General features: G+C 40.2%; 1 protein-coding gene across 1 annotated transcript; it reads left to right on the forward strand.

Moving 5' to 3' along the window:
- The first annotated feature begins 7,024 nt into the window (after positions 1–7,024).
- On the forward strand, positions 7,025–9,025 carry LOC112778481 (uncharacterized). Its single transcript, XM_025822793.1, has 2 exons — positions 7,025–7,427; positions 7,512–9,025. Exons 1-2 carry the CDS (start codon positions 7,025–7,027, stop codon positions 9,023–9,025), a joined length of 1,917 nt encoding a protein of 638 aa, XP_025678578.1.
- Positions 9,026–24,064: the final 15,039 nt, after the last annotated feature.

Genomic DNA, 24,064 nt, shown 5'->3' on the forward strand with positions numbered 1-24,064 from the left:
CTGGGAGTGCGTACACACAACCCTATGTGTACGCACACTGCCCTATTTTTCAAAGAAAACCTTGTTTTTAATTGTTTCACCTTTTCGGCAAGCTTGTAAACTTCCGTAATGCTTATCTACAATGCCTTAACTTGTTTTTAGGCTTTCGAAATTAGAGAATACTATAAGTGGGTTTAACTAGATACTTTCTGGTAAAAGGTTAGAAGATGGAGACTTAGATTTCTGGAGTACTGAGGATGGATTAGTCGACTGACATTGGATTAGTCGAGTGAGATGGCAGAGTACAGTAATGATATTTAAGGTATTGAGTTGTGGAGTTACGGATTGATGGTGTTTGAGACGAGTGTAGGACTCGAAGTGGAAATATGACTTTACTAAGTACTGAAAATGATTTATGAAAGCCACTGATATATTGTTTTATGATGAGACTGTTGAGTCGCTACGCACCTCGGGCAAGGGCTATGGCAGTCTCCTGCTTGTCAAGGTCGCAGGGCCGACGTAAGGACAGTTGGTTTTTCCCGCTTACGTTGAGATGTGAGGGCTGGAGTGGTATCCCGCTCGCATAACGTTCTCTGCTGCATGAGTATGTAGAGCCTATATCTCTAGCATAGTAGACTCCCCACTGCATGAGTGTGCGGATCCTATATCTCTGGCTTGGCAAATTTCTCTGCTGCATGAGTGTGCAGAGCCTATATCTCTGGGCGTGGCAGAAAGGCTACATCCGGGAGGATGTGTCGGGTTGGAATTTATGGACCGACAAGTGATATCACGAGCCAATAGGAAAGGCATTCATCATATGCATCTTCTACCTGTTTGTGTACTTTGCTTAATATCTGTTATGCCTAAATGAATCACATGTTTACTTGCTAACTGTTCTAATTGCGGTACATGTACCTTACTTGTGCTTTACTTGTCTGCATTATTTGTGTTTTCTACTGGGATTGATGAGGTTCGGTAGGTAGTGGTGATGGGGTCGCACGGAGGCTAGGTTGGCGAAGGATGTGGGATACAGCGGTGTGATTAGTACTAGTTAGAAATTCCTTAAGTGTAGATAACCCTATTTATTGTTTATGGTTTAAGTTATTTATTTTGCTAAGCTTGGATAACTGTTTGGTATGAAGCTCTAGGATTGCCTCTAGCATTTCGGGGTCTTACATCTTACATTACTGGGCACTGTTACCATACTGAGAACCTTTGGTTCTCATTTCATACTTTGTTGTTTTTTAGATGCAGAGAGTAACCCACCTCGATGAGTTGCTTGATGGTGACAGAGCGGAGGACCTTTATCATGTTTTGGAGTCTTTTGGTTATTTTGAATTAGTTCTCTCACTTTTGTACTTATTTTTTCCCTAGAGGCTTACTTTGAGAGAGATATGGTATAAGCTGTTTTTCTTTCAAAAACTCTGTATGTCAGTATTTGACTAGTCGGCCTAAACTCCGCAGGTTTAGGCTAGTATCTTATGATTATTATACTCTTATATATCTATACATATCTTGTTATCTTGTATTTGTATCTTGTCTTTTACGCTTGTAGCTATCTGGTGCATGAAATTGTGATCACACTTTTCACAACTCCAGTACAACTAACCAGCAAGTGCACTAGGTCGTCCGAGTAAGGGTCGATCCCACGGAGATTGCCGGCTTGAAGCAAGCTATGGTCATCCTGTAAATCTTAGTCAGACAGATTCAATTGGTTATGAGTTTTGATAATTGAAAGATAAATAAAACGTAAATTAAAATAAAGATACTAATGTAATTCATTGGTGGGAATTTCAAATAAGCTTTTGGAGATGTTTTGTTGCTTCTGAACCTCTGCTTTCCTATTGTCTTCATCCAATCATGCGTGCTCCCTTCCATGGCAAGCTGTATGTTGGTGGTTAACTGTTGTCAATGGCTACCATCCGTCCTCTCAGTGAAAATGGTCCAGGTACGGTTTCTGTACGGCTAATCAATTGTCGGATCTCTCGTCTCGGATGAAAAATACCAGGCACAGCTACCGCACGGCTAATCATCTGTCGGTTCTCACTTGTGTCGGAAAAGGATCTCTCTATCCCTTTGCACATTGTCACTGCGCCCAACATTCGTGAGTTTGAAGCTCGTCACAGTCATCCTGTCCCAGATCCTACTCGGAATACCATAGACATGGTTTAAACTTTCCGGATCTCAGGAATGCTGCCAATTGGTTCTAGCCTCTACCACAAAAGTTCTAATCTTACGGATTCGAATGCTCTGTTGTCAGGACAGGCAAGTCAAATCTGTGGATCAGAGACATAAGAGATTATACTCCAGCTGTCGTCCAATGACTACGTTGAACATCATGTAGACCGCTTATGGTTGTCAGGCACGCGAATCTTGACTAAGCGAGTAACGAAGATAGTGGGTGATTGTCACGGGTCACCCCTTCATTCTGACTTAATTGAATTAAGTACGGGAGTATATCTTGGAGAAGAAGTAAGCGTGAATTGAAAGAGAAACAATAGTACTTGCATTAATTCATGAAGAACATCAGAGCTCCACACCTTAATCTATGAGGTGTAGAAACTCCACCGTTGAAAAATACATGAGCGAAAATAGCCTAGGCATGGCCATGAGGTCAGCCAAGCATGAAGTTGATAAAAGATGATAAAAGTCCAAAGATCCCTAAAACAATATGACAAGGACACCGAGGATGGAGACGCCAAGAATGCGTTGGACATTGGCGACTACCACACAACTCGAGCCCCCGCATTCACCAACTGAAGGTGGAGCTCTTGAGAGACATTCTCCCCGGATTGTGTTCGTGCACGGAGGACCGTGCAGCACTTAAGTGTGGGGGAGGATTCGTCATTTTGGGGTGTAAACTTTCTTTTTCGAACACTTTGCACTTTACTTTTGTTTCTTTTTATTATTATGTTTCTTATAGATATTTGTAGTGTTTTTGATTGTTGTATTGCATTTTCTTCATAGTTTATAACTATTGCATTTTGCATCTTTTGCATGGTATATACCTTATAGATAGAAGTTGTGATTGGATGATGTGAATAGCATATACCTAGTTATCTTGATTCTAATTGTTCATGTTAATTTTTGCAAAGTTAAAAATTAGGGAAAGAACTAGAAAATTTTGAAAATTTTGCATCCATCACAACATACATACATACATATAGGAAATAAATTTGGTGAAAAAACAACAATGATTTCCCAGAATTTTGTTTCAAAGGAATTCTATTGAATTGATGGAGAAATTGTTTTCAAACTTGCTTGAATGATTTCTTTATGGAACATAGAAGAGTGAAGAATAATTACCTTGTGAGTTTTGGGCTTGTATTGGGTGGTTACAATTTCTAACCACTAATTTTGTTCATCGTGTGATATCTCTTCTATGATTGTGATCTTGGTTTTTCTTGATTCTTTATTTTTGATGATTGATGTTTTGAATTGCATTGAGCATGATTGAGGCCATCGTTGAATTAAGCTTATTTACCTATATAGCCTTACCCTTGCATCTACCATTGTTAACCCCTTTTGAGCTTTATTTACCCCATTGTTCTTGATACTAGCTCATCACAACCTTAAGCGGAAAACCATGATTTACCTTGGATTGTATCCTTGATTAGCTTAGGTTAAGGAGTGTGTTTCATTTAAGTGTGGGGGAATTTTGGAAAACATTGGTAGTGAATGAAATTATTTGATTTCGGGTATTCCATGAAAAACAAAATTTTGGAAAATGGGTGCATTCATGTATGAGCTATTGAACCATATGCATTGTCTTTTACAAAAAAAAAAAAAAATCAAAAATCATAAAAAGGGGGCAAAAGTTACCCCAAAGAGAAAAGAAATGAATAAGGAATGCATATGTGATTTAAGTGAAAGACTATACATGAATGTGTGAAAGAAAGTAAGAATGGGAAGTTAGGTTGCATATATTAGTGATTTGATTGATATATGTTTAAAGTGATACTTAAACTAATCAAGGATTCAATTGCATTTAGTCCACTTAGCCATATCTATCCCACCTTGACCCTAACCCCATCACAACCATATGAAGTCCTCATGATAATTGCATTCATGCATCAATTACTTGTCGATTGTTAGATGAAAAGCAATTCCTTGAAAGCATGATTAGGAAGAGATTTGAGTGATTTGACCCTAGACACCGAGTGATTAGAGTGTATACACACCTAGTGAGGGTTCGATCACTCAATTCTATGTTTCCACCCTTCTTATCATGCATTTTTGCAAGTTACTTCATTTCGATGAGTGGAATCAATTCTTTAGATTTTGGTTGCAATGGATTGTTTCCTTGCTTTGCCCTAATTGTCTATACTTGCTTGAGAATTTGTTTGTTTGTTTTCACCAATTTCATATAGATACTATAGATAGATAGGTAGGCATAGATAGTATATATATACTTGCATGCATATAGGTAGTTGCATTTAATAAGTTGAACCCCTCTTGTTTGTTTTTCTTGTTGGTTTAGCATGAGGACATGCTATTGTTTAAGTGTGGGAGAATTGATGAGTCCATATTTGATGGTATATTTTGACTCAAACTGGATGGATTCTAGCATATGAACTCACACTTAAGCACCAAAATAGCATACTTTTGTGTTTTGTCCCTAATTTGATCCTAAATGTGAAAACATGCAGTTTTGTGCTTTAATAGAGCAATTTAATCCCACTTTTATATCATTTGATGCCGTGATATGGTTTGTGAGTGATTTCAGGCCTTGGAGGCAAGAATGAAAGGATAAAAGTGGAAGAAAGCATGTACGAGGGAGAAAACATGAAGAAAACAAGGAAAAGCACACCTAGCAAAGTGTGCGTGCGCACAACCTTGCTTGCGCGCGCACAAGCGAGAAAATCCATATGTGCGTGCGCACAGCCCTGCGTGCGCACGCACAAGAGGAAATTTCCATGTGTGCGTACGCACATGTCAATTTTCAGCCGAGTGTGCGGACACACACGTCTGTGCGTCTGCACAGGTCCCTGCACGTGATTTCATTAATGAAACGCGTGCCTTGCGATTTCTGGGTGCTTTTGGGCCATTTTGGAAGGTTGGAAGGCTGAAATGGAAGGCTATATAAGGGGATTCAACACACATTAACACACAAGCTTTTTATTAGGTTTTAGGGTAGTTTTTCTTAGTATTAGGAAGCTTCCATAGGAGTAGGAGTAGGAGTAGAGTAGCTTTGCTCTCTTAGTGGTTAATTTTCATTTCCATTGTAGCATTTTATAGAAGCTTTTCTCTTGGATTTTGCATCTCTAATTGTAAGTACTCCTTAATTCCTCTTTAATTACATTGTCTTTACTTTCATTTCCTTTGGTTCAAGCACTTTGTTTATAGTTGCAATTTTGAGTTCTTGAAGTTTTGATTGATGAATCTCTTATTTCATGCTTTCTTTGTGCATAGTTGGTTATTGCTTTCCATTTTCCTTTACAATTTCCCATGATTTATTTTTATGCAGACAAGGTGTTTGTGAAAATGTCAACTTTAAGTTTTGAGTAGATTTTCCCACCTTGGCTTGAGGTTTGAGTTCCTATGATACTAGAGTCATAATGTCTGACATTTAGTGGTAATTCTTGGGTAGTTAGTTGACTCTTGTTTCCATTGACGCTAGCTTTTTATCAACTAGTTTGGTAAGTTAGCTAGGACTTATGGATTAAAGTTAATTATGCTTGCTTGAGTTACTCCTCGATGGTTGGGGTTGACTAGGCGAGATTGACTCATGATAATTATCATAGTTGTGGTTATGGCAATGATAGGATTCCTTGGACTCTCATTCCCAAGTCAAGGCTTCTTTTATGTATTTTCACTAGTTTTGATCTCATTTCCGTTTAATTACATTAATCCCAATTTTGAGCATTCCTTAGTTCTTTTATTGCTTAATTTCTTTTAATCTTTCAATTCTAGCTTGAAAACCACCCTTTTCTTCACAACCGAAAGAGAAACACTTCTAATTGCATCCTAGGGAGAACGACCCGAGGTTGAAAGACTCTCGATTATATTTTATTTTGAATTGGAATATCTGATTTGAGCATTACTTGTTGGCTTGGAACTATACTTACAACGCCAATCTTATTTTGAGATCAAATTCCTAGTCGATGGAAATGTTCAGTTATCAGCTTACTTTGAGAGAGATATGGTATAAGCTATTTTTCTTTCAAAAACTCTGTATGTCAGTATTTGACTAGTCAGCCTAAACTCCGCAGGCTTAGGCTAGCATCTTATGATTATTATACTCTTATATATCTATACATATCTTGTTATCTTGTATTTGTATCTTGTCTTTTACGCTTGTAGCTATCTGGTGCACGGAATTGTGATCACACTTTTCACAACTCTGGTACAACTAACCAGCAAGTGCACTAGGTCGTCCAAGTTATAAAACCTTACACGAGTAAGGGTCGATCCCACGGAAATTGCCGGATTGAAGCAAGCTATGGTCATCCTATAAATCTTAGTCAGGCGGATTCAATTGGTTATGAGTTTTGATAATTGAAAGATAAATAAAACGTAAATTAAAATAAAGATACTTGATATGGTCACCATTAATACAAATCATAACCGACCATCATCATAACTCGCCTTTACCATTATTATTTGGCCCTTATGAATTATAACTCGGCAAAATTAATGACATTATAACTGACGTCTCAAACGGTATGAATAAAGTCGGTTACAAAACCAATTATCAAGAACGGTCAAATAATCATCTAGAATATAACGGACGATTAAATATCTATAAAAGCAAGGTAAAGTATCTTTTCTCATCCACTCTGAATTAACACCATAATTGACTTAAGCATTGGAGTGCCTTTGCAGGTACGCTCCACTTCTTTTTGTATTACTCACACCCTCACATCTACAAGGAGAAAGGAGAATTCGGACTCTGAGGAGTGGACGTCCAATCTTGCAGCGTATAGCTCGGCTGACCTTGAGGAGTTGAAGCCGACCTATTTCCCAGGCAAGATCAATTGGCGCCCACCGTGGGGCCGAGAAAATCATATTTTTTCTTTTGGTCTCATCATTTCCATCTACATCCATGGCTGACGTACCGCCTCCATCACTGTCCGAACTCATGCAAATGGTAGCTGAGCTACAACAAGCTAATCAGCGGATGGCTAACGAGAACCAAATAATGGCTGCTCAAATTGCCGAACTAAATCATGCTCGGATTGAACACAATGATGCTCATCGCCAACAGGCGGAGGACGAGGAACATCAATCCCAACCGACCCATGTTTCAGAAACCGCTCAACATGAAGAGCAGCAGCACGAAGACGAGAAAGAAGAATCCGAGGACCTTGTAGGCCCTTTCACAGAAGAAGTAATGAATTTCGAACTGCCGAAGAGGTTCACTCTGCCGTTGACCCTCACGCCCTACGATGGACTCGGAGACCCAAGGAAGTTCATAAAGAAATTCCGATCAATAATGATCGTCAATGGTGCATCAGATACAGTTTTATGTCGTTGTTTTCCGAATTATTTAGACGGTCCTGCACTTGATTGGTTGTGTGCTTTGCCTGCAGGTTCCATTTCGCGCTTTTATCAGCTGGCGAAGTTATTCGAAGAACATTTCGCCGGATCTGCAATATACTTGCACGATTCCGATTACCTGAACACCATCAAGCAAGGAACGAACGAAAGCCTAAAGGACTATATGACTCGCTTTACCAAGGTCGCAATCAACATACCAGATCTCCATCCCGAAGTCCATCTACATGCAATTAAAAGCGGCCTCCGACCTGGGAAATTCCAGGAAACAATCGCAATAGCAAAACCGAAGACCCTAGCAGAATTTCGAGAGAAAGCAAAAGGACAAATTGACATCGAGGAGCTCAGACAAGCTCGGAAATCTGACAAGTCACACTTCCGCGAAGAAGATAAGAGTTCAACCATTAAGAAAAGTTTTAAACTAACACCCAGATTTGATTCTTATACGCAGTTCAACACCAAGAGGGAGGACATAATCAAGGAGATCTTGAACTCCAAACTAATTAAGCCACCAAGAAAGGCCGGCACATACCAGGATGCAAAGCATGTGGACAAATCAAAGTACTGCGCTTTCCACCAAAAACACGGCCACAACACTGATGATTGTGTGGTCGCCAAAGACCTCTTAGAACGACTAGCAAGACAAGGACACCTAGACAAATACATTAGTGGTCACATCCAAAAGCGCAGCCACAGTTCAACAACAAACGACCTCTCTGAACAAAACCGAGGAAAAGAGAAGGCAGCTTCAAACCAATATGAAAGGCGACGAGGTATAATCAATTGTATTTCAGGAGGATACGCAAGTGGGGGATACTCAAACTCGGCAAGAAAAAGGTCGTTCCGAGCAATATGCTCGGTAGAAGGACCAAAGCAAGATGTAGCAATCAATAACCCACAACCAGAGGTCACTTTCACACAGGCCGACCTCAACTCTAACATACAAAATCTGGATGACCCTGTGGTAATCACACTCCAGCTGGGAGACCTATTAGTGAAAAAAGTCCTCTTGGATCCTGGGAGCAGTGCCGACGTTCTGTTTTACTCCACATTTCAAAAGATGAAGCTCAGCGACAACATGCTACAGACCGCAGGAGGCGACTTGGTCGGCTTCTCAGGAGAACGAGTTCCAATACTCGGATCAGTGTGGTTACAGACCACACTGGGTGAGCAACCCTTTTCAAAAACTAATGATATTCAATATTTAGTAGTGGATTGTTTCAGCCCATATAACCTTATTCTTGGCCGACCTTTTTTGAATAAATTCGGCGCCATTGTATCTACAGTTCATCTCTGTGTGAAGTTTCCAGTGCAGGGCGATCAGGTCGCAACAATCCATGGAGACCATAAGGAGGCGCGACAGTGTTACAACATCAGTTTAAAATTCCAAAACCGTGCAACACAACAAGTCAACAATGTTGACCTCAACCAGAAGGAAGGCATACTGGCCGACCTCGACCCAAGAGCTGATTTCCTCGAGCGCCCGAAACCATCGGACGACTTACAAAAGTATATTTCAACAATGACCCTAACAAATTTACATATGTAGGTACATCAATCAACACGGCTGAGTTACAGGCCATAACATCCTTCCTACAAGAAAACGCCGAGCTTTTTGCCTGGAAACCTGCTGACATGCCCGGCATTGACCCACAAGTCATCAGTCATAAACTAGCAATAAACTCCTCAGTCCGACCAATCCAACAGAGGAAACGAAAACTCGGCGAAGAAAAAAGGAAAGCATCACTGGAGGAAACACAAAAGCTCATCAACGCCGAATTTATCAAAGAAATCAGATTCACTACCTGGCTAGCCAATGTGGTAATGGTAAGGAAACAAAACGGTAAGTGGCGCATGTGCGTCGATTTCACTGATTTAAACAAAGCATGTCCAAAGGATTCTTACCCTCTACCGTCCATAGACTCTTTAGTAGACAACGCATCGGGCTACGCTACTTTAAGTTTTATGGACGCGTATTCAGGGTATAATCAAATACTCATGCACCCCTCCGACCAAGATAAAACGGCTTTCATCACTGATTTCGACAATTATTGCTATAAAGTTATGCCATTTGGATTAAAGAACGCAGGTGCAACTTACCAACGTCTTATGGATAAAGTGTTCGCCAAACAAATCGGCAGGAATATCGAAGTTTATGTCGACGACATGGTCGCCAAGACAAAAACCGGAGATAACCACATCTCAGACCTAACAGAAATATTCGGCCAAATCCGCAGATACAACATGCGCCTCAACCCCGAGAAATGTGCCTTCGCCGTCCAAGGGGGTAAGTTCTTAGGCTTCATGCTGACGAGCAGGGGAATAGAGGCAAACCCAGACAAATGCCGAGCAGTGCTAGACATGGCCAGCCCCAAAACAGTAAAAGAAGTTCAGCGCCTCACAGGACGCCTTGCCGCACTTTCCAGATTTGTTCCCTGTTTAGCTTCAACTTCTGTTCCTTTTTTCCAAACAATAAAAAAGAAAAGTAAATTCGAGTGGAACGACGATTGTGAGAGGGCCTTTTCAAAATTAAAAACAACACTTTCACAACCGCCGATTCTACAAAAACCCCTACAAGGGGAGGATTTATTTCTATATTTATCAGTAACTGATTGGGCAATAAGCTCAGCCCTTGTTACAGAAAGAAGCAAAGTTCAGCATCCAGTGTACTTTGTTAGCAAAACTCTACAGCATGCCGAACTTAATTATCCAAGGATTGAAAAGCTCGCGTTGGCACTCATATTCTCGGCGCGACGTCTCCGACCTTATTTCCAGAGCCACGTTATCCATGTCAGAACAGATCACCCACTAAGACAAGTGCTGTACAAACCAGAAGTTGCAGGACGACTAATTAAATGGGCAGTCGAACTGTCTGAATTCGACATCAGATACCAATCCAGAGGACCAATCAAGTCACAATTCCTAGCAGATTTCATTGCCGAACTTACCATACCATCCAAAGAAGATCATGCAAAACAATGGATTTTATTTGTCGACGGCTCCTCAAATCAAGAAGGCTGTGGTGCAGGAATTCGTCTTGAAGCCAACGACGGATTCATATTGGAACACTCAATACACTTAGCCTTCAAAGCAAGCAACAACCAATCCGAGTATGAAGCACTACTCGCCAGACTCAGACATTGCTCAGATCTTCAAATATCGACGATCAAGGTATATTGTGACTCTTTGTTAGTCGTACAGCAGGTAAATGACCTCTTCCAGGTAAAAGACCCTCTACTTTCTAAATACCTGCTACTAGTAAAGAAACTTTCAAAGAAATTTATCAAATTTGAAATAGAACATATTCCTCGAGAACAAAACCAGAGAGCAGATCTCTTATCTAAGCTCGGCAGTACTCAGTCTACGCTAACCACATTACACCAGTTCACAATAACATCACCCACTGTTACTCTGATAAACGTATTAAGTGTTTCACAGGAAACAGATTGGAGGACGGACTTTATACACTATTTAGAAACAGGTGTTGTGCCAGAAGGGGTCGAAAACAGTAAAAAATTTCGGCGGCAAGCATCCTTCTTCACAATCCTAAATGGAGAACTGTATCGACGAGGTTATACCCGGCCACTACTCAAATGTCTCAACAAATCCGAAGCAGAAACAGCTTTAGCCGAGGCACATGAGGGAATCTGCGGGACACACACAGGAGCTCGGAGCCTAGCATCAAAGGTCCTCCGGGCTGGGTTTTTCTGGCCGACTTTAACACACGACAGCAAACAGAAAATCAGGACATGCAACAATTGCCAAAGACATGCACCCCTGATACACATACCTGCCAAACAGTTACATCACGCAGACATCAGTTGGCCATTCAACCAATGGGGTCTAGATATACTTGGGCCGTTCCCTACGGCACCGGGCCAGGTAAAATATCTTATTGTCGGAATTGATTATTTCTCCAAATGGGTGGAGGCCCAACCTTTAGCAAGAATAACATCACAACAAACAATCACATTTGTTTGGAAGCACATTATTTGCCGTTTCGGCATACCTCAGCATATTACAACTGACAATGGTCGCCAGTTTGCCGATCAAAAATTTCAAGCTTTTTTGCAGAATCTAAAAATAAAACAACACTTCGCCTCTGTGGAACATCCCCAAACGAACGGCCAAGCTGAAGCCGCAAATAAAGTCATCTTACATGCACTAAAGAAGAAACTAGACGAGGCCAAAGGACTCTGGGCCGAATTAATACCTGAAGTACTTTGGGGATACAACACCACCCCACAAACATCAACAAAGGAGACACCATTCAGATTGGTATATGGCTCAGAGGCCATGATACCCCTGGAGATCTCCCAGAACTCTATCCGAACTTACATCAACAATCAGGACGAGACTCGAAAATCCGAGCTCGACGTGATTGAAGAAATAAGAGACATAGCCACATTGAGGCAACGCGCAGCGCAGCAAGCCATAGCTCGACAATACAACAAAGCGGTGAGAAACAGAAACTTCATCACAGGAGATCTAGTTCTCCGCGAAACTGAAACTGCTCGGAAACCACCAACACATGGAAAGCTCGCAGCCAATTGGGATGGTCCATACCGAGTATCCCAAGCACTCGGCCAAGGAGCATACAAATTAGAAACACTAGATGGTAACCTCTTACCTAGTACATGGAATGTATCCTCTTTAAAGAAATTTTATAGTTAAAAAGACAGGGACATGCTTGTACTCTTTTTCCTACTGCCAAGATTTTATCCCAAAGGGTTTTGCTTGGAGAGGTTTTAACGAGGCTAGCCTACCTGCACCTTTGTATGAAACAATTCCGAATATACAAGGGACGAACATATGTCCTATCCTTTCTATCAAATCGATCTTATCAAACTATCAATCCAGCTCGGACAAATGCCAATACTCGTCCAAGCTCCAAACGGCAATTATCAAATTAAACGCCAATAAACTCGAAAATATATCCGAACAATGCAAACAGCTTTTTACAAAAAGCACCAAATTTTCAAACAAGTCAATTTTAAAAGGCTCAAAAACAGGAGCCATACTATTATCCGCTTACAAAAAACAGTCAGATTAAAAGAACAAAAAACAAATTCACAAAGGTCTTTTCATAACAACCTAAACATTATCGGCCTCATCTTCCGCATCCCCATCATCCTCAATCAACTGACTATCTCGAACTATCTTCCCAGGGTCCATGCCAGAAAGATCGGCATCCGGAACCAAAAACTTCACCTGCAACCTTGCCCTTTCAAAACCTTCAACAAACGAGTCCAAAATCTCATCCACCTTTTTCTCCTCCATATCCTTAAGCTGAGCAGTCACCTCAATCAACCGACTTTGCACGTTCACCAGATCGCTTTCCTTCTTCTTCAAATCCTCAACATCCTTAGCATAACTTTCCTTAGTCTCCTTCAGCAACTTCTCGGTCTCAGTCAAACGAGCTTGAAGCTCAGCAGCAAGACTCTTACACTTAATCAACTCTTCCTTCAAAACAGATACCTCACCTTTCTCAGCAGCCACTCCCTTATGTTTCAATTCCTGACTTCGACCCAGACTTGCAAGGCGCAACCCAACAACCTGGAGGGCAAAACAAACTCATAAGAAAACAAAAGGAAAAATAAGGAAAACATCAGTAACTTGTTACCTGCATATATTGCCCAACAGCCACATCCCCGACCTCCTTGGCAAGAGTTACATCGGCCGACGATTGGCAATACTCATCCACAACAGCCATGTAAGGATATTCCTTTCCCCACACTGAAAACGCCTCACTTTCCTCAGAAATCTCGTGCAGCCTTTTTTGATTCCCCATAAAAGCCTGTAACTCTTCAAGAGGAACCCCAAACTCTTTCTCATCAGAATCATCTGATAATTCCACAAGCTCGGACTTCTTCCTTTTCTTCGCGATAACTTTCCTCCGCCCTTGTCGAGGCTGCGAAACCTCGCCAGTACCAACAACCTTCTCAGCATTAGATGACGACACCTCTTTCTCCAAATTTTTATTCTTAAACCGCATCCTTAGCGATGCAGTAGAAACGCCAGGATACTTCCCACCTGAAGAAAACATATCGTGTTAAAATTTTTTCAACAAGAAACACAAACAATAACATAAACCCTAGAAACTCACCTAGATACTCTACAACAGCAACCTTATCCTCTTCCCACTTCAGCAACTCATACATCGATATCAAATTTTTTCGATCAACATTCTCAACCAAAAATTCTATCAGACACTCATTCCTCGGCGATATAACCTCCGGACCGAGTATATTTTGTGGCTCCGAGCACCAAAAGAGGGGAAATTTCTCAGCAAGGTTTTCATCAATAAAAAACGGAAAATCCTCTTCTGAACTCTTAACTTTAAAATACATCTCCTTGAAGTCTTTAAAAGAAGATTTGTACAGTTTAAAAATCCCAAATCCCGGAGTGCTATTGAAATTTACCCAACCTCCTTTCCAAACACCTTTAGCTTGAAATAAGGAAAAGAACAAATCCACAGACGGCACTTCCTCCAGAAACTCCATCAAAACCTCAAAAGATCGAAGGAAAGCCCATCCATTTGGATGAAGCTGTGAGGTAGCACAGTTGAGCTGCTTAAAAACTTGACACTCAAACTCCGTAAAAGGAAGCCTAACCTGCAACTCTTCAAGCACACAGCTATGCATGTAAAAGAACCCAAACCCCCACTCTCGGTGATAAACCCTATCATCCACACTACATGGTAACAACTCCACCTTGACTCCGGAACCTACCCTCACTATTTTATTCACATCCACCTCCCTCACCGCCGCTTCATCAGAAAAAAGTGAAACCCGTGAGTTAACATCTTCCCCTACCCAATCATACGACCAATCCACCCTATCCTTCTTCTCTTTCCCAAACCCCATTAGATCGAAAAGCAGTAGAAGAAGAAACAAAAAAAGGAAAAACAAAGGAGAAAGCACAGAAATGGATCAGAAATAGAAAAAGAGACTCATACCTCTCTTACTCATTCTTCAAAAGAAAGCAAGCATATAACAAACAGCCAACAAAACACCCAGGAAAATCTGAAGAGATTCGAAGAATTAAAGGAACAAAATGTTCCAAATAATCACCTCCCACTCCCAAAGCCACATCAAACAGTGAGCCAAACATTGGGAAACCGCAAAAATTAAATGCAACCATTATTCCTTCTCTTTCATCAGGAAATAACGGACACGACTCACCACATACCCACATTTTAAACCACTAAAACCATCTTTTAATGAAGTAAGTTGATCTGGGGGCTCATCCACTAACCCACACAAGCCGAGTTATAACTCATCAAAAAGTAAAGCTCAACCTGCTTCATTAAAATCTTCCTCAGGCTAAGCTTGGGGGCTGTGATATGGTCACCATTAATACAAATCATAACCGACCATCATCATAACTCGCCTTTACCGTTATTATTTGGCCCTTATGAATTATAACTCGGCAAAATTAATGACATTATAACTGACGTCTCAAACGGTATAAATAAAGTCAGTTACAAAACCAATTATCAAGAACGGTCAAATAATCATCTAGAATATAACGGACGATTAAATATCTATAAAAGCAAGGTAAAGTATCTTTTCTCATCCACTCTGAATTAACACCATAACTGACTTAAGCATTGGAGTGCCTTTGCAGGTACACTCCACCTCTTTTTGTATTACTCACACCCTCACATCTACAAGGAGAAAGGAGAATTCGGACTATGAGGAGTGGACGTCCAATCTTGCAGCGTATAGCTCGGCTGACCTTGAGGAGTTGAAGCCGACCTATTTCCCAGGCAAGATCAATACTTTTGTAACTCATTGGTGGGACTTTCAGATAAGCGTTTGGAGATGCTTTGTTGCTTCTGAACCTCTGCTTTCTTATTGTTGCGTTTTGGTGGTTCACCATTGTCAATGGCTACCATCCGTCCTCTCAGTGAAAATGGTCCAGGTACGATTTCTGTACGGCTAATCAACTGTCGGATCTCTCATCTCGGATGAAAAATACCAGGCACAGCTACCGCACGGCTAATCATCTATCGGTTCTCACTTGTGTCGGAATATGATCTCTCTATCCTTTTGTACACTGTCATTGCGCCCAACATTCGTGAGTTTGAAGCTCGTCACAGTCATCCCATCCCAGATCCTACTCGGAATACCACAGACAAGGTTTAGACTTTTCGGATCTCAAGAATGCTGCCAATTGGTTCTAGCCTCTACCACGAAGGTTCTAATCTTACGGATTCAAATGCTCTGTTGTCAGGACAGGCAAGTCAAATCCGTGGATCAGAGACATAAGAGGTTATACTCCAGCTGTCGTCCAATGACTACATTGAACATCATGTAGACCGCTTGTGGTTATCAGGCACGCGGATCTTGAATAAGCGAGTAACGAAGATAGTGGGTGATTGTCACGGGTCACTCCTTCATTCTGACTTAACTAAATTAAGTACGAGAGTATATCTTGGAGAAGGAGTAAGCATGAATTAAAAGAGAAATGATAGTACTTGCATTAATTCATGAAGAACAGCAGAGCTCCGCACCCTAATCTCTGAGGTGTAGAAACTCCACCGTTGGAAAATACATAAGAGAAAATAGCCTAGGCATGGCTGTGAGGCCAGCCAAGCATGAAGTTGATAAAAGATGATAAAAGTCCAAAGATCCCTAAAACAATAGGAAAGACTAGTATTTATACTAAACTAGTTACTAAGGATTACAGAAATTGAGTAACTAAGTGCAGAGAGTGCAGAAATCCACTTCCAGGACCCACTTGGTTTGTGCTTAGGCTGAGCATTTAGCTTTACACATGCATAGGCCTTTTCTAGAGTTAAACACCAGCTTGGATGCCAGTTTGGGTGTTTAACTCCAGTTCTGGTGCCAGTTCCGGCGTTTTCGCTAGAAAATGGTCTCTGGCTGGCATTTAAACGTCAGTTTGGGCCATCAAATCTCGGGTTAATTATGGTGAATGATGATGTTGAATTATGAAGTTGGGTGGTATAATGATGATTGTGTGGATTGATAATGAATTATGGTGTTTGTTGATGTTGAGATAGGATAAGTGATGCTTGTGAGTAGTGAGATTATGTTAAGGTTGTTGATATTGGAATTTTGATGTAGAAAGTGTGGAATTGTTGAGTTTATGGTGGATGAATTGATTGAGGTAGGTGTTGGATTGATTGAGTTATAATGGAAAGGTAAAGTGTAGTAGTTGGTAGTGCTTTATGGTGAAATTGAATAGGCTTTGAATTGGTTTGGTTGTGAATTTTGAAGGTTTGAGAACCTAGTAAACTTTTGGTAAAAACCAGTTTTTGGTGAACTTTGACGGATCGTATCTTGAGATACGATTTTTGAAATTGATTGAATTTTATATCAAATTTGAGATAATTCAAAGAGCTTAAAATGGTATATATTTTGTGAAAATAAAAATTTTGTAGAAAAAGATTGATCGTTGGAAGTTGGTGTCAGAAATCTGAATTCTGTGATGTTGTAGAATTTGTGATTTTTGGTTTGTGTGCGCACGCTCACTGTTGTGCGCGTACTCTGAACAGGGGATATGTTTTGACTTGTGTGTATGCATACCCTTGTGCAATACCCTGTAAGATTTTGAAAATGTGCGTATGCACATTCTGGTGCGCACGCACACATAGGGATATGCCTACTGTTGGGAGCGCTAGCACACTCTGGTGCGCACACATACCTTGCGAAATTTGCAAGTTGTGCATGTGCACGCACACGTTGGAAAGTGCATTCTGTTGAGGGCGTTTGCACGTATCTATGCGTGCATTTAAAATAAAATTTTTTATCTTCTGTGCGTACGCACACCTCTATGCGTATGCACCCTTTGTGAAAATTCTTCTGGGAGTGCGTATACACAACCCTATGTGTACGCACACTGCCCTATTTTTCAAAGAAAACCTTGTTTTTAATTGTTTCACCTTTTTGGCAAGCTTGTAAACTTCCGTAACGCTTATCTACAATGCCTTAACTTGTTTTTAGGCTTTCGAACATAGAGAATACTATAAGTGGGTTTAACTAGATACTTTTTGGTAAAAGGTTAGAAGACGGAGGCTTAGATTTCTGGAGTACTGAGGACGGATTAGTCAACTGACATTGGATTAGTTGAGTGAGATGGCAGAGTACAGTAATGATGTTTAAGGTATTGAGTTGTGAAATTACGGATTGATGGTGTTTGAGATGAGTCTAGGACTCGAAGTGGAAAGATGACTTCACTGAGTACTGAAAATGATTTATGAAAGCCACTGATATATTGTTTTATGATGAGACTGTTGAGTTGCTATGCGCCTCGGGCAAGGGCTATGGCAGTCTCCCGCTTGTCAAGGTTGCAGGGCCGACGTAAGGACAGTTGGTTTTTCCCGCTTACGTTGAGATGTGAGGGCTGGAGTGGTATCCCGCTCGCATAACCGTCTCTGCTGCATGAGTATGCAGAGCCTATATCTCTGGCATAGTAGACTCCCTGCTGCATGAGTGTGCAGATCCTATATCTCTGGCTTGGCAAAATTCTCTGCTGCATGAGTGTGCAGAGCCTATATCTCTATGGACCGACAAGTGATATCACGAGCCAATAGAAAAGGCATTCATCATCGCATCTTCAACCTGTTTGTGTGCTTTGCTTAATATCTGTTATGCCTAAATGAATCACATGTTTACTTGCTAACTGTTCTAATTGCGGTACATGTACCTTACTTGTGCTTTACTTGTCTGCATTACTTGTGTTTTCTACTGGGATTGAGGAGGTTCGGTAGGCAGTGGTGATGGGGTCGCACAGAGGCTAGGTTGGCAAAGGATGTGGGATACAGTGGTGTGATTAGTACTAGTTAGAAATTCCTTAAGTGTAGATAACCCTATTTATTGTTTATGGTTTAAGTTATTTATTTTTCTAAGCGTGGATAACTGTTTGGTATGAAGCTCTAGGATTGCCTCTAGCATTCCGGGGTCTTACATCTTACATTACTGGACACTGTTACCATACTGAGAACCTTTGGTTCTCATTTCATACTTTGTTATTTTTTAGATGCAGAGCGTAACCCTCCTCGGTGAGTTACTTGATGGTGACAGAGCAGAGGGCCTGATGAGCGGATAATTTATACGCTTTTTGGCATTATTTTTACATAGTTTTTAGTAGGATTTAATTAGTTTTTAGTATATTTTTATTAGTTTTTAAATAAAAATCACATTTCTGGATTTTACTATGAGTTTGTGTGTTTTTCTGTGATTTCAGGTATTTTCTGGCTGAAATTTAGGGACCTGAGCAAAAATCTGATTCAGAGGCTGAAAAAGGATTGCAGATGCCGTTGGATTCTGACCTCCTTGCACTCAAATTGAATTTTCTGGAGCTACAGAAGTCCAAATGGTGCGCTCTCAATTGCGTTGGAAAGTAGACATCCAGGGATTTCCAGAAATATATAATATTCCATACTTTGTCCGAGTTTAGATGATGCAAATTGGCGTTCAATGCCAGTTCTCTGCCCTATTCTAGCGTCAAACGCCAGAAACAGGTTACAAGTTGGAGTTAAACACCCAAAACTGGTTACAACCTGGTGTTTAACTCCAGAAATAGCATAGGCACGTGTAAAGCTCAAGTCTCAGCCCCAGCACACACCAAGTGGGCCTCGAAAGTGGATTTCTACACTATCTATCATAGTGTACTCATTTTCTGTAAACCTAGGTTACTAGTTTAGTATTTAAACAAATTTTAGAGATTTATTTTCTACCTCATGATATTTTCACGTTTTACATTGTATCTCTATGGTATGAGTCTCTAAACCCCATGATTGGGAGTGAGGAGCTCTGCTGTGTCTTGATGAATTAATGCAATAAGTTCAATTTTCAATTCAACACGCTTGTTTCTGTTCTAAGATATTCACTCGTACCTAACCATGAAGAATATGATGATCCGTGACACTCATGATCATTCTCTACCTATGAATGTGTGCCTGACAACCACTTACATTCTATCTGTAATAGCTTGAGTGTATATCTCTTGGGTTCCTGGTTCAGGAGTTTGATTGCCTCTCCTGACAATAGAGCGTTCAACCCCATGAACCCAGAGTCTTCGTGGTAAAAGCTAGAATCAAATTGGTGGCCATGCATGAGATCCGGAACGTCTAAACCTTGTCTGTGGTATTCTGAGTAGGATTTGGGAAGGGATGACTGTGACGAGTTTCAAACTCACAAGTATCGGGTGTAGCGACAGACGCAAAAGGATTAATGGATTTTATTCCAATACAAGTGAGAACCGACAGATGATTAGCCATGTACATGGACCTTTTTCACTGAGAGGACGGGAGGTAGCCATTGATGACGGTGAAACCCAACATACAGCTTGCCATGGAAGGAGCCTTGCGTGCGTGAAGAAGAAGATGGAAGGAAAGCAGTGACTCAGAGTACTATTTAGTTTATGTTTTTTACTCTCCATAAATATAATCACTCTTATCATTGATTTCCTGACTAAGAATTACAAAATAACCATAGCTTGCTTCAAGCCAACAATCTCCGTGGGATCGACCCTTACTCACGTAAGGTATTACTTGGACGACCCAGTGCACTTGCTGGTTAGTGGTACGAGTTGTGAAAAGTGTGATTTACAATTCGTGCACCAAGTTTTTGGCACCGTTGCCGCGAATTGTTCGAGTTTGGACAACTGACGGTTCATTTTGTTTCTTAGATTAGGAAAATTTTGTCTTTTGAGTCAGAGTCTTTTATTTTCTTTTCAAAAATTTTCCAAAAATTTATTATTTTTCTATATTAATCTTTAGAGTTTTCTGTTTGAGGTTAGTTTTATGTTTTAAGTTTGGTGTCAATTGCATGCCTCTATTTTCCTTTAAATTTTCGAATTTATGTTCATTGTTCTTTCTTGATCTTCAAGTTGTTCTTGCTATTTTCCTTGTTTGATCTTTAGTTTTTCTTGTTCTGTGTCTTTCCTTGTTTTTCTTGTGTATTTTCAAATTATCAGTATTCAAAAGGATTTTATACATTAAATACTTTTTTTTAAAACACTTTAAATTTATAGCTCAATTGGCTAGAGCGTTGTGCTTATGTTCTTGGTAATTGAGTATTTCCCTTTTAAAACACTTTCAAAAATAATTTTTCTTTAATTAAATCTTGTGCCAAACTTTTAAGTTTGGTGTTCTCTTGTTATTTTTCTTTATTTTTCGAAAATTTATTTTAGTTTTCCAAAAAGTTTTAAGTTTGGTGTTCTTTTTATGTTCTTGAATCTTTGAATTTTATTCTTTTTGTTCTTGTGAGTCTTCAAGGTGTTCTTGAGTCTTCTTTGTATTTTGATCTTAAAATTTTTGAGTTTGGTGTTCCTTGGTATTTTCCCTCCAAAATTTTCGAAAAACAAGGAGCATTAGGTCTAAAAATTTTAAGTCTTGTGTCTTTTGTGTGTTTTTCTCTGTCTTCATTAAATTCAAAAATATCTTTTCTCTTTGTTTCAATTAATTTTTGAAATTTTCCTTTAAAAATTTAGATTTTTATTTTAAAACTTTCTATTTTATCTTATCTTAGTTTTAAAAATTCAAAATTCAAATCTTTTTCGAAAATCAGATTCAAAAAAATTTTCAAATCTTTTCAATTAATTAGTCAATTCAACAGTCAAACTTCTTTTTATTTTCTTTTTCTTTTAATTTTCGAAATCTATATTTTATCTTCTAATTATTTTACTTTATTTTTTTTAATTTTTCTCGGTTATTTTTAATAAAAAAAACATATAAAAATATATTTTACTTGCAATTCACATCATCTCCCTTTCTCCGTCATGGATCTAAGTGGAAATGAACAGTCCAGAAGGACTCTAGGGTCATATGCTAACCCCACTACTGCTGCATATGGGAGTAGTATCTGTATACCCTCCATCAAACCAGACAGTTTTGAGCTAAATCCTCAACTCATTGTCATGGTGCAGCAAAACTGCTAGTATTTCGGTCTTCCACAGGAAGAACCTACTAAGTTTCTGGCACAATTCTTGCAAATTGCTGACACAGTACGTGACAAGAAGGTTGATCAGGATGTATACAGGCTGTTACTATTTTTGTTTGTTCTAAAAGATCAAGCTAAAAAGGTGGTTAAATAACCAACCCACAGCAAGCATAAGAACATGAAAACAGTTATCAGACAAATTCCTGAATCAATATTTCCCTCCAAAAAGGATGACACAGCTCAGGCTGGACATCCAAGGCTTTAAACAAGAGGATGATGAATCCCTTTATAATGCGTGGGAGAGATACAGAGGGATGCTAAGGAAATGCCCTTCTGAAATGTTTTCAGAGTGGGTGCAATTAGACATCTTCTACTATGGGCTTACAGAAAGAGCTCAGGTATCTCTAGACAACTCAGCTAGTGGATCTATACACATGAGAAAAACTATTGAAGAGGCTCAAGAGCTTATTAATATAGTTGCTAGAAATCAGCATCTGTACATAAGTAGTGGGTCCTCCATAAAAGAAGAAGCCAAAGCAGTATCTACTGAGCTTGGTCCTCCAGAACAAGTTGCTGAACTCAATCAACAATTGTGTTTTCTAACAAAACAGCTAGCAGAATTCAAGGAGATGCTACAAGACACTAAAATTGCTAATAAAAACATGGAAGCATAGTTGAATCAGACAAAACAGCAGTTATCAAAGCAGATAATAGACGAGTGCTAGGCAGTTCAATTAAGAAGTGGGAAAACATTAAATACCTCACTTCAGAGCAGCAGAAAGCCAAAAAAGAACAATTGACAGAGGATGAGAAAAATACTCTCTAAAATCCTTCTGAGGACAGTAAGAGCCCAGAGAGGAATAACTCTGGTGTTCAAACGCCAGAAAAGAATGCAAAGCTGGCGTTAAACGCCCAACCCACGCACAGTTCTGGAGTTCAAACGCCAGGAACAGGCAAGGAGCTGGCGTCAAACGCCCAATGGAAGCTCAGTTCTGGCGTTCAAACGCTAGAAACAGGTAAGAAGTTGGCGTCCAACGCCAATCAAGCTTCCAACCCTGGCATTCAAACACCAATGAGGGATCAGACACACACAAGTGCTGATAACAACCCCTCTAAAAAGGCTTCCTCAACCACCTCTGTAGGAATTAAACCTGCAGCAACCAAGGTTGAGGAATACAAAGCCAAGATGCCTTATCCTCAAAAACTCCGCCAAGAGGAGCAGGATAAGCAATTTGCTCACTTTGCAGACTACCTCAGGACTCTTAAAATAAAGATTCCATTTGCAGAGGCACTTGAGCAAATACCCTCTTATGCCAAGTTCATGAAAGAGATCTTGAGTCATAAGAAGGATTGGAGAGAAACTGAAAGAGTTCTCCTCACTGAGGAATGCAGTGCAGTCATTCTGAAGAGCTTCCCAGAAAATCTTAAAGATCCCGGGAGCTTTATGATACCATGCATATTAGAGGGAGATTGCACCAAGACAGCTTTATGTGATCTTGGGGCAAGCATAAACCTAATACCTGCATCCACTATCAGAAAGCTTAGTTTAATTGAATAAGTCAAACCAACCAGGATATGTCTCCAACTTGTTGATGGCTCCATTAAATACCCGTCAGGCGTGATTGAAGACATGATTGTCAGGGTTGGGCCATTCACCTTTCCCACTGACTTTGTAGTACTGGAAATGGAGGAGCACAAGAGTGCTACTCTCATTCTAGGAAGACCTTTCCTAGCAACTGGACGAACTCTCATTGATGTCCAAAAGGAGGAAGTAACCCTGAGAGTCAATGAGGATGAGTTCAAGTTAAATTCTGTCAAAGCCATGCAACATCCAAACACACCAAAAGACTACATGAAAGTTGATCTTATTGACTCTTTGGTAGAGGAGATCAACATGGCTGAGAGTCTCGAATCAGAGCTAGAAGACATCTTTAAAGATGCTCAGCCTGATTTGGAGGATTCAGAGGAGATAAAAGAGCCTCTGGAAATTCCTCAGGAAGAGGAAACACCTTCAAAACCTGAGCTCAAACCATTACTACCATCCCGGAAATATGCATTTATGGGAGAAGGTGACACTTTTCCGGTGATCATAAGCTCTGCTTTAAATCCACAGGAAGAGGAAGCACTACTTCAAGTGCTAAGGACACACAAGACAGCTCTTGGGTGGTCCATAAGTGACCTTAAGGGCATAAGCCCAGCCAGATGCATGCACAAGATCCTATTAGAGGATGATGCTAAGCCAGTGGTTCAACCACAGAGGTGGCTAAATCCAGCCATGAAGGAGGTGGTGCAGAAAGAGGTCACCAAGTTACTAGAGGCTGGGATTATTTATCGTATTTCTGATAGCCCCTGGGTGAGCCCTGTCCAAGTTGTCCCCAAAAAAGGAGGCATGACAGTGGTTCATAATGAAAAAAACAAACTGGTCCCTACAAGAACAGTTACAGGGTGGCGCATGTGTATTGACTATAGAAGGCTCAATACAGCCACCAGAAAGGATCATTTCCTTTACTATTCATAGACCAGATGCTAGAAAGACTAGCAGGTCATGATTATTACTGCTTTTTGGATGGCTATTCAGGCTACAACCAAATTGCAGTAGATCTCCAAGATCAAGAGAAAACAACATTCACATGTCCATCTGGAGTATTTGCCTACAGAAGGATGCCATTTGGGCT

The sequence above is a fragment of the Arachis hypogaea genome, chromosome 19, assembly GCF_003086295.3.
Source record: "Arachis hypogaea cultivar Tifrunner chromosome 19, arahy.Tifrunner.gnm2.J5K5, whole genome shotgun sequence".
Taxonomy (NCBI): Eukaryota; Viridiplantae; Streptophyta; class Magnoliopsida; order Fabales; family Fabaceae; genus Arachis; species Arachis hypogaea.

What these genes read in the sequence shown, in the direction of transcription:
- LOC112778481 (XM_025822793.1), top strand. Translation starts at nt 7,025, where the DNA reads ATGGCTGACGTACCGCCTCCATCACTGTCCGAACTCATGCAAATGGTA. An exon ending in ATCAATAATGATCGTCAATG is followed by an intron (nt 7,428 to 7,511) that starts GTGCATCAGATA and finishes CTTTGCCTGCAG; the next exon opens with GTTCCATTTCGCGCTTTTAT.